Source organism: Buteo buteo, chromosome 4 (assembly GCF_964188355.1).
Source record: "Buteo buteo chromosome 4, bButBut1.hap1.1, whole genome shotgun sequence".
NCBI lineage: Eukaryota > Metazoa > Chordata > Aves > Accipitriformes > Accipitridae > Buteo > Buteo buteo.
This window is the reverse complement of record NC_134174.1, coordinates 15,542,170-15,554,441: the sequence shown is the minus strand read 5'-3', so window position 1 is coordinate 15,554,441 and position 12,272 is coordinate 15,542,170. Positions and strand designations below refer to the sequence as shown.

General features: G+C 39.0%; 1 protein-coding gene across 1 annotated transcript in view; it reads right to left on the bottom strand.

The window, feature by feature from the left end:
* PRKAR2B (protein kinase cAMP-dependent type II regulatory subunit beta) overlaps positions 1–12,272 on the bottom strand; it is a 98,240-nt gene that overhangs the window by 56,451 nt on the left and 29,517 nt on the right. Inside the window, exon 2 of the mRNA XM_075024852.1 lies at positions 7,235–7,270. Within this exon, the coding sequence (XP_074880953.1) occupies positions 7,235–7,270 (36 nt within the window). The remainder of the gene's footprint in view (positions 1–7,234; positions 7,271–12,272) is intronic.

The window sequence follows — 12,272 nt, the reverse complement described above, 5'->3', positions numbered from 1 at the left end:
ACCCGCTGGCTATAACATGCCTACTGCTCAGTGCACCATGCCCATATTGTTACACAGCAGCCTAAGCTCAGTCCAGAGACAAGTCCCACCAGCTCTTGTGACACCTGATATCGGAGGCTACTCTTGGGAAAACTCTGGCTCACTTCTACCTGTGACATTGGCCATGGGATGACCCTGGAAGAGCGGACAGAATATACGAGTTGCAAGTTTCACTATGGTACACAGAAAAAAATCCAGTATAGACATACCACAGGGCAAAGAGATATAATCACCTTATCTTTAAACTGCTGTGCACATACAATTACAGCTATACTCCATAGGAGTTATGATGCCAAGTGCTTCATGGAAAGAAAACAGGGATTTCATGTAGGGCATTCCATTTCTGATGCAGGCAAAATTAGTGATACACATTCTGACTTGCATATTGATGCTCCAGTTCCTATAAGCTCAGGATACTCCTCATTTGTTAACGGAAATGGGCGTTGGGTAATTCCTCGAGGTTCACGAAGGATTTAAGTGTTACAATGATGTTAACTGTAAGAGAGACCATGACAAGGAAAGACAATATTCTCTGTAAGGACTGGAGAGTACAGACTATACAATCCATATGTGCTAAAATCACAAAATAAAGAAGGGAGTATGTTCTCAGCAATTAGCGATTGAGGCAGCTGCTATTACAGAATACGGTGGAAGAGGCATGGCTGTGGAGGAAAGCTGCATGAAACAGAAGCAGTGAGTGCCTTGCAAGAGGAGCAGTACGTAAATGAAGGGCATGTCCACTCACACAATGCACGGTACATGTCTGCACCCATGTACAGCTGCAGCTCCATGGAAGTCAGCACAGGCTAACAATCCCTTCAGCAGGCTGAATTTAGGTAAGATATTCTGTTTCTGTGACCTCCACTAAGCCACAACTTGCCACACTGATGTGCTACCATAAGCTTAGGTGCCTTCTTTACTGTGCTCTGCCATGCAATGTAGATCCACTGTAAAGTTCTGACAGTACTTTTTCTTCTGGTTTTCCTCACCACTACAATGGCAGCCTTAGTGCTTAACTGAGTTTTAGTATTAGATGCTACTATATGTCAGCTGACTATGTCCCTGTTTATTTAAAAACTTGAAGGATTGGGCATTTTAAGTTATGGATTTACTACATGCATGTAACAAAGAACAAAGATGAATCCAACATCACTTGAATTCAGTTTGGGGGTTATTCATCACTCAGAACAAGCAGAACAAGCAGAACCAGTAACTCTTCTTGAAGAACTACACTGGAATTACTGGTTCATCAATAAAGTTCTTTATACTTGTTCCTTCTGTCACTACAACTTGATACGCTTCTACAACAACACTGCCTCCTACCTGAGCATTTCAAAGGGGAGTTTACAGTTACTTCATTCCTCACCATTATTTTTGGTACAACTCCAGCTTCTGCCTTACTGTATAAAAAGGAATAGCACTTCATTTCAGTTAGCCACCCTTCTCTGACAATTTTTAACATGCCATAGGAAAGTGGGTGCCAATCTCTAAGAAAATCTCAATATAATTCAAGCAGATTGAAATTACAAATGAAATCTTGTTCCTAGGGGCATATACTATTCTTGGCTAACATTATTGATTTGCTCTTCCTAAATACTAGTTTATAGTTAACAATTGAATTTAATATCATCTATGTTCTTCCATACTTATTTCAGAAAGCAGTTACCCATTCCTTCACTAACAGGACTCCCATGGTCTAAATTCAGTAAAATTCCTCAGTGTTTCTTAAGTAGGCTGTCACATTTTCTGTAGAAATCATTGAACTGAAAACTACCAGTAATACATGTAAATGCTACTGTGGGCATGACTAATCCACAGTCCACACAACTGTTCAGAATAAGAAAGCCCGAAACTTTTATCTTGTCACTTTTTTCCTAATGGCACCTTACACAAAGATGAAGAACAGATAAATTGTTCTGGCAAATTTGCTCCCAGATTTTCCTTTTTACGAGGGCTGTGCAGAACCTCCCCTCCTCCTATCTGAATGCATGCCAAAATGCAGGCATCTATCATATGCCAGGCAGAGGCGTGAGCCCTCTGCGTCAGACGGGGAGAGCTGAGAACACCCATCCGCACAGCTGCGTGGCGAGGGCACAGCCAACACGAGTAGGAAGGGCCACAGGCCAGTCACACCAAAGGGACAGCCCTGTAGCGTGACCTGTGTGTGACAAAGCGTGCATGCCAGTGTCCGGTCTCTGATGAAGTGGCACGGTCCTGCTCCGAGCTGTGCAGTCACAGGGCTTGGAGGTCTGACAGGAAGCCCACCACCGATGTCATCATTACACATAATGATGCTATAAAGTACTCACTAACTTGTTTGTGAAGTGTTTCACTCTGTGTATGTAGTATTTTAATAAAAACAACTAGCTTATGGGGCTTTGAAATTAATCAGTTGTTTTGATTAAAAGATTTACTTATTTCTGAAAATTCTAAAACAACTGAAAATGTCATAGGTTTCCTGTTAAATGTTTTCTGCTGACTCAGTTTAACAGAAAATATTTCTAACCTGCAGAAATTCTTGCTGGAAAATATTTGAATAATTGCAAGGCTTGAGCAGAAGTGAGCTACAACAACTTCTCTACCAATTCAAATTAAATACCATCTGTGTTAGACAAGTCCATTATCACACCTTTTGGGCATCTCAAGCAATTAAGAATAAAGAGAATGTTGCATCTCCTTCTTTCTCTTCAAACTGTTGATGCTTTGTAAGTCTAAAATTTGTAGAGTTAAGTAAAATGAGTTTTGGTTCTTAGAGAAACTTCCATATTTCTGTAAAAAGGGGAGGAAGAAAAAAAAAGAAAAAATAATAATATTTGTTGCACAGAGATGTCATCTAGTATCATGTGAGATTCTCTCTCTTAGGTTGATGGCTGATGCAGTAGGTGTATAATGTAAGCATCAATTTACTTGTAATGTGTTTCTCTCTTTTCTTTGGAGAGGTCATTACCAGCACTCACAGTGAAGAAGCCTGAAAGTTTTCACCTTCTCTGCTTCCTTCTGTTCTTTCCACATTAGTGGTATCTCCTTGATTGCAAGTTTATTCCAGATAGACCTAAGCCAGTTTCTCCCTGGATGTTCAGCACTTACATACTCTGCCTGTTGACTATGTTAAATTATTTTTGTCAGAGCTTTGTGAAGACACTGGCAAATAATAAAGCTACTTTTCTTTCCCATTTGGTTGAGAGAACAAATTTAAAACTTCATTTATTTCCTTTCCACAGGATGAAAATGGTATTTTGAAGTTAGATATTGTTTGAGGGAGAGGAATGAGGAAGTTATCTCTGTTGTTAATACGAGATGCCCCACAGATGCCCTTGAGCCTATCTACCAGTTCTTCTTAGCTTAAGAAGGCTAACTCAAAGCAACCTCAGTTAGGTTCTCTTCACGCTTTCAGAAGCTTAAGTAAATACATAACTGAAGTAACTTTACAGACCATCATCTATTTCTTAATTAAGACAGTATTACACATTTGTATATAACACTAGTAAATGGGTATAAATAGCCTCCATAAATGGTATCTATCAAGTATAAATTCAAGCTCATTCTGTAGCAAACCCATGCTGGTTTTGTTGCCTTATTCTAAACTCCTGCCAGCATTTAATGAGATAATTTACTTGTTTATCTGTCCATCAAGATGCTGAAAAAGCAGGAACTCAATGCTTCTGCTAACATACAGAACCACATTTGCTTTCTATCCCTAGGTATCTCATACTTAGATGGATGAAAACTAATCTCATCCATAGCAAGAAACTATCTGTCTATATTCAGAAACTGCACCTCTTGGCTACCTCAACTTGTTCAGGAATTTCTACTCATTTTTCACTTCATGAACATACTCACAGCTTTCTCTTCTACTTCATGCTGCTTCTACCTCCATGCCCCCCTTTCTTCCCATCCAAGTTTCTTGGTTGCCTCAGCAGTTTTTCTCCTTTCTCTTCATCTCAGTCCCACCAGATTTTAAAAGAAAAATTAAGGATTAAATACTTGCAGCTGTCTCATTCATTGTTCATTCTAGCTCTATAAAGTATTTTTAATCTCCTCTTCTTGCTAAACTCATCTTTTTAAGACTATAGTATCTATTATTCTTTGTGCATAGCCTAGAACAGTGGAGTGCATTATTAACTAGCCCATAAGTAGCTATGTCATCAGCACTATGGTATATATGTATTTTATGTATAGAGCCCACATTGCATATATACACACATATGCATAAACACATAGAAGAGGTACTAAATTAGGTAACTCAATAAATTTTAAGAATTTAAATTCAAGAACAATTAATTGATCCTAGCTTACTTATGCCTTTATCCTCTACATACCAATGACAGTACACTAATACATTCACAGCATGTTAACAGGAACAGCTGTTAAATAATAAATGCCTTACTTTATTATTTTCAGCAGGTGCTTCGGCAATTAAACTCTGGCTGCTTAATTTCTAGCTTAGTTAGGAAAAATAACTATATCTTATGCCACCAAGTAAAATACTAGGCATTATCCAAAGAATAACAGAAACATCAAAATCAAGATATCCACTGTAGAGAATTATTGTTCTTTGTGAAGAAATATGCGTCATCTCCTGGCTTCTCTGTGTTTATCACTGCAAGAGCTCAAAAAGCAGCAGATATCATTGGATGTTTTCCTCAACTCATGTCAGTCGTTCAGCTCTTTCTCCATCCCACCACTGGCTAAAGGCAGCCACTAATACCCCTCTTTCAGATGTAGTTATTTGGGAGCCACAGCACAGGTCAGTTGGGAGATGCAATGAAAATCAACACACGAAAACCTCCTGTACTTCTATTTTCTCTAAATCAATGCACCCTCAGGTAGCACAATTCCTAGGTCTACGCAAGGGAAGTAGAGACAACCTATGGGCAGAGGCGTGACAAAGGCAGGGACGCTAAAATCTCTCTGAATAAGTCTGCAGTATCACCAGATCAGATTCAATGTGAAACCACATGCTACAACTAACTCTCTGAATATTCGTCATTAACTTGGAGTAATGTTCATCAGAAGCAAATCTTCAAAACCACTCAAGAATCAACAATCTTGCACATTTCAAATTTTACAACAGCTCTTAGCTAAATAGCCTAAAATTAAGAGAAATCCATATCTGAGAAAAACCTTACATTTCATTTGGTCAGCCTCTCATTTCCTAAACATGCGAATCAACTTTGATTACAGAATGCTATTAAGCTACCAAGCGTAAAAAAACCAGCTACTCTCTGGCTTTTCCACTTGCAACGTATCTTGACTACCTTAATGTATCCAAACAATTGTTCAATTTAAAAAAAAAGTATCTAAAAATATGGTTAGGACTGCAAACATCAGTGCAAAATGTTTGTATTATCAGCATAGTCTGTTTCATATTTTTAATTTTATATTTTATCAATCAAGTTTCTTAAATGAACTGTACCACTCCAGTAGTCATTTAGTATTTAAGAAGAAAAGTAAGAACTATCACCTTTCATGCACTTTCTTGTATGAAAAATAATTATTTTGACTATTAAAGCTGCCAGAAACATAATAAAATAGTACAAGTAGACTGCAGAATTACCTTGTTCCAGCTTGAAGTTTATCAAATGATTTACATCTGGACCATACCATACAACTTGACTCATTATTCTGAATAAGATAACTCTATTTTACCTCTCCACAAGACCAAAACACAAGAAATATTAACTGACCATGGAAATTACTTCCCAAATAATTGTGTGAAAATTTCAGGCTCCTAACATGTTTTAGTTTCCTTTTAAACGAATATTTAAAAGAACTGATTTTTTTTCCTGAGCAAGTATTAGCTTTTCAAACAATGAAACTCTCCTACTGAAATGCAAAAGCTTATCACACATCTGTTAAGGACTGCATTCATTAAAGTCAGCTATCAATCAGTCACAGTAAAACTTTCCTTAAAACATGCAACATAATCTGCATGAAGTCCTGCTCACTGTTACTGAGTGTTAGTTAACAAATCATTCCTTTCATTTCATGCTACAGTACCTCATGAAGTATTATTATTACTTAAAACATGAGAATACCTGGAATTCATTACATTTTCTTACTTTGTGCTACATATGCTATGCACCAATCCCTCAAACACAACCTCCATTTTCGTACAGTTCTTCGGTAATCCTGAAGATCCCCACTAATATTTTTATACTGACGAGGAACTATCTGACTGAGGTTGTAACTGGCAAGAGTAGAAGTCTGGATAGACCTACTGCATTATGGAATACAAACTTCATTACATTTACTAGAAATGATCTGCAGTTGAAAACAGAAAGCATTTGATAGTTAGATTTTAAACTTAGCATACTGAGATGACTAGGAACAACGCACATCTCCCGCTCTGCTGACTCTTATGAGTCAGTCATGAGACTCATTACATTTAGTGGTGGCTTTTACACCCCACTTTCAGGTTCATAGTATTTCAAACAAATAAGACTTAGGTTCTGGGCCTCATGCTTCAAGAGAAAAAGCCCTCAAAAATGAAGCCTAAAGACTATGATAAAGCAGAATATTAAGAGGAGGCCAAGAATATTAATTTTTAATGATACATAATTTGGAAGGATCTGTTACATGTAATGGAATAAAGTGAATAGTCCTCTGAGCTGGCACAAACCAAGTTAACTTGAAGAATACACAAATCGGCACCAAGCTAGGCAGGCGCACTCCTAGCAGAACACGCCGCCACCATGGCAATGCTGCTTCTAGGACCTGATCTGCCAGCTCCGCACAGCAGAACAATGCACCATGTACACAAACCAGCTCGGTTTTGAAAAACACAGGCAGATTTCTAGCATGGTTGTACATTTTCTCATGCATAGATCATCACCAAATTGCTGTTTCAGGCTGTCTATGAAGTAAGCAAGACAGCCCTGCAACAGATTACATTCAGTTCTTGCTTTCAAAGTTCAGTTCCATAAGGACTAGAATTATTTTCGTTAAAGGAAAAAAGAAAAGATTAGGTTTTTCATAAATTCCACAGCAACAAGAAGGCTTCATGCAAGTTCTGTGACCTGAAACCTTGGCTACATATTTTAGTAAACGAGATAATAAATTTGAGGTAAACCTAGTCAGTCATCTTTAAAGAAATCTGACTAATGTCATATTAAGTTTTACATGATAATCACCGTCAGCATTATGTTTCAACTATTACGTAGACCAATGAAACATGCAACTTCATCCAACCTACCTGATGCCCGTCTGGTGAATCGGTTTATCACTGGAGCTGAAAGAAAACATGACATTTCAGTTAGATTTTTTTTTTAATAGTCTAACACACTTTAAATGTAACAATGTTATACTTCATTCAAAATGCAACAACTACAAAAATCTGTTAATTGTTATTTTTGTGTCTTTATAGAAACCCATGTTAACATCATACACATTTAAACTTTTAGCAGCTTTGCAAAAGATATGGTAGATAGTAACCAGTAAGCTTTCAAGACCATTTTCAGCTTCTTAAGAGTTACTGTTACTTATTGCTGTTCGCTACTGGCTGTGAAATATTTAGATCTGCATTGCCATTATGTACTGAGAGCACAGAAATTAGCATCTTGCAAACAATGACGCAAGCAGGGATTAAAAAAAGGTGTAAAAAATTAATTTTACTTTTACAAAATACACCTATTAGAAATCTGGCACCAAAGATACTCCTACAGAGGAAAACACTAATTTACAATCCCATCTGAAAGATCAACTTTTGCTTTGACTAACCTTTAAAACTCCTTGGGTAAGCCAATAACAATGCCAACTCCCGCCCAAACCCCAGTTTTACAGTGCAAATGACTGTTTTGCACTGTGCCATCCTGGCACACCTCCAACTGCGTGCTGCAGACATTTGGAAACAAGACAGGAGTCTGATTCCAACTGGGAGAGATCGCAAAATACATCTTAAAACACACAATTTTGCCTCTATTTAATTTCCAGGTTTACCAGCTTCTTCAAGAGCTACTAGAGATAAAATAGATAAAGAAATAAAGTTTCATGTTTTGCCTTCCAAATACAACCTTCAGTCTGTTTCTAATTAGTATAAAACACTGGTCTTGAACTCTACTTTCATGTGATACATTAACTGCTGGAATAAACAGTAAGAAGAAAATCTGAATGACCTAATTTCAAATGTGGGCAGCAGCTACATTAAAAATGTATGCCCTTACAGTGCTTATTAATATTCAACCTTAAAAATTGCTCTTGATGTTTACACAGAATTGAAAAATGAAAAATATTGAACATTTTTATTTTAACCCACTTAATTTTACATGGGAGTTATGCATCGTTTCTTGAACATCTAAGCCAAGATAAAGAGAAAAAAAAATTGCTGAGAAAACAGGAAAGACAGTAACAGCTTGACATGCAAACTGACTTTTTATTCCTTTGGGGAGGAAAAAAAACAGAGCAAAGCTACAGTTTCTGAACCACAGTTTGAGATGGTTTGTGCAAGCACATACAGTAGTGACAGGTCCAAGTGGCAAGAAATACACTGGGAAACCTGTCTACAGCAGTTCAGAGTGCTAGTCATGAACAAGGAAACCTCTGGTGAATAAGCTATGACAAACTCCAAACATATATATAAACAAACAAGAGAGTAACATAACCAGCAAAGTTATGTTCAAACATGAATTCTAATTCCCCCCAACAATTTATATTTTCGTTTAAATAAAAAGACAAGAAATTTAGACACATTTTTTTATTAGAGCAGACACCATATTTTATGCAACTACTGTTTTGTAATACAGGGGGCTATTTCATTCCTCAAAACTGTTCCTTTTGTCACTAGGGTTACAGACCAAATTCATTTTAGGACACTAATCATGACTGTCACCATCAGATGGCTGAGCTGTTACCTCTAGCATGTAAATTAGCAGCAGTTCTCAGCAGATGTGCTCATATAAAACAAATATTTGGAATCCGACACATTTCTAACAAGAAAGCATAAAACAGTGCTCTGCTCCCATTCAAAAGTTTTCCCCAAACTCAGGGAGGGTATTCGGCTTTGGCTGTCAGTTCTGTACACCACCTGAAGACAGGGAGATTTTATTCCTCTAGACAACTACCTCAGCGCATTTTGCCAACACAAAAAAAATAATATGACATTAAAAAAAAGAACATCTAAGACAAAACTAACATAATTTGGAGACTACTTCTCTTTGAAACAAGTTACTGGGACTGTTGAAGAGACAAGTCCTTTTTCAGCTACTTCCAGCTACATACTTCTAAATTCACTCTTTTATTTGGCTGCAGGGAGCTTAGTTTATTTTACAATAAATTTTACAAATTATTTACTGTTAGGAAAAAAAAAAAATAGCAAGAATGTCAGAACCTTGATAAGCAACTATTTTTGAGCTCACATGAATAATCAGTGTTTGAGCAGCAACCAGGCAAAGCCTTCTTCCCCAGACTTGGATTTCATGAAGGTCATCCAAATGTGTTACTAGGAGATTTAGAAGCAGCACCCACAGTTCTTTGCTATGGAGCAAACTAACTACTCTCTATTTCTCTTGTAGCAACTCACAATATACTTTTGTTGCCTATAAAGACAGAAGCCTTAGCTTAAAAGAAGGTCTCAGAGAATCATCAGCGCCTGTCGTGGTTTAACCCCAGAGGGCAACTAAGCACCATCCAGCCGCTCACTCACCTCCCTCACAGCGGGATGGGGGAGAGAATCAGAAGGGTAAAAGTAAGAAAACTTGTGGGCTGCGATAAAGACAGTTTAATAGGTAAAGCAAAAGCCACACACACAAGCAAATCAAAACAAGGATTTGATTTGCTTCATTCCCCACTTCCCATGGGCAGGCAGGTGTTCAGCCATCTCCAGGAAAGCAGGGCTCCATCACGCCTAACGGTGACTTGGGAAGACAAACGCCATCACTCTGAACATCCCAACCCCTCCCCCTGCCTTCCTTCTTCTTCCCCCAGCTTTGTATGCTGATCACGATGTCCTATGGTCTGGAATACCCCTCTGGTCAGTTGGGGTCAGCTGTCCCGGCCGTGTCCCCTCCCAACTCCTTGTGCCCCCCCCAGCCTCCTCGCTGGTGGGGTGGGGTGAGGAGCAGAAAAGCCCTTGGCTCTGGGTAAGCAGGGCTCAGCAGTAACCAAAACATCCCTGTGTTATCAACACTGTTTGCAGCACAAGTCCAAAACATAGTCCCATACTAGCTACTATGAAGAAAATTAACTCTATTCCAGCCAAAACCAGCACAGCCCTACAGAAATTTAGCTGGTATTTTCACTACAAAGTAGATGCATTGTCAACCAGGTCGCTACAGTGGCTGGCAGGATAAGCATAGTAAGGTGGGCAAAAGAAAGCCTAAGATCATTTTGCTGGAGCCATTAAAAAAAAATAAATTAAATCATCTTTCAAACATGTCGGGAGGTGAAAGTCTTCGTTCGGAAACAAATGGACAAATTGATGGCAGAAATATTCAATGAGGGATATTAAATGCTTCTCCTGGAGCCACAGAGCATCAGAGGCAGCAGAGAGATTTCCAGGGAAAAAGCACTACTCGCTCTGTCTCTACTTATCATCTTCCCTGGATATCTTTTTTTAGCCACTGTCCTTACGGAGTTCTGGGCTAGGCTGACTCTTAGGTTTGGACTGAGATGACTGTCCTGATTCACAAGGCTCAAGTGAAAGTGGCAGCCAGAGAGTACCACGCCAAGAGACAGTCTTGGCATCCAGGTTTAACTATGAGGGCAGCTTTGAAATCCCGCTCACAGGCCACAGGGATATTGCACTTACATCTATGGGTTCGAGCCCTAAGCTACACGCACGCACAAGAAGCGGTGCTTAGGTATTGTGTTTCCCACTCTGCTGCTGCAGCCGCTCCCCAACAGCCCAGCTCACCACTCTCCTCCCAGCTGCGTCCGCAAGCGGCTTCTCACGAGTTTCGGTGCCTGCCTGCAGGCACAGCAGAAAGCAGCTGGCTGTGAGGCTCTGTAGGGTGCCCGAGGACTGCTCGCTCCCATGAGAAACCCAGGCAGCCTTGTCAGAGGGCTACTCCATCCCTGACAACACCCCGCTTGCAACACTGCCGACACATACCAGTTCACAGCTCCACAATATTCCAGCAAGGGTAAACTTGGGAAGGGAATGCGCTTGAGGCCATACCTACGTGGCTACTGAATTTAACTCTACAGCAAAAATATGATCTATCTTAAAGGTTATAGTGACATTGTGCTGAGGGTTGATTGCACAGAATGATTCAATAAAACAACTTGTTAGAAGAAAAAAAACCTGCTTATAGTAACTTACAGCTACACACCACCACCACCACTCCAGACTTGTACAAAATGTAAAAGTAACAAAAACATGGATTGCAAAACCTCGTCATTGCAAAATCCAGGGATTTTTCCCCAAAAAGGGTAAACTGGCATGCAGATAAATTCAGAACATGTCCAGTGACATTTGATCTTTTTTTACAGTAAGAGCGCTGCACTGCAACTGAGTAATGTACTGCGGTGCACAGAGGATCTTGTTTAAGCGCATGGTGTCACTCCAATATTAAACATGACTCTTCATGTTCTAGTTTGTCTCAGCCAAGATCTATTACAAACTTACACAGGGGAAAATGAATAAAGGTGGGGGAGAAATGGCAGGGGTCTGCATCTTGACAAACTTTTCAATAAATCATCATTTGAAACCATGCAAGCTATCGATCCTTACATGACATATTAAAGTTGGTTTCTTGTTAGCTCTACGTAAGAGAGAATTCCACCATCTAAAATGTTACCTGCTGGTGACCGAAATTGATGTTTGCAAATGCTTGCTCAGATGACTGTACAAAAGTACAGTTTTTAAAATATTTTGTAATAGATCAAGTAAACAGAAATGATCGAAAAATGATCAAAAGAAGCTGAAGTGTTTTAATGTACCTATTCACCAAGAACATAGGCTGTAAAAACATCATCAAACTACATGAAAGGCGCACTAAAAATTTTTCCGTCACTTGACAACTGTCTAACCATTGCTCCTTTCCCCGCTATCCTCTCACACTGTTCTTTATGAGCATTAACCAGTCATCACAACAACTCTGCAAAACAGACCATAAAAGCAGCATAATTTTCTAAGTAGAGGAGGAAGTGGGAGTCTACAGGATTGTTTGCAGAGCACAAAGACTGAGAAGGTAATGCTAATAAAGGATCCCTAACTGGGCATCCTCTACATGGTTAACTTGTCTGATAGCTTGAGCTGTCCCTTTTTGCAGACTCTCAACTTAAGTGCTCAGAGT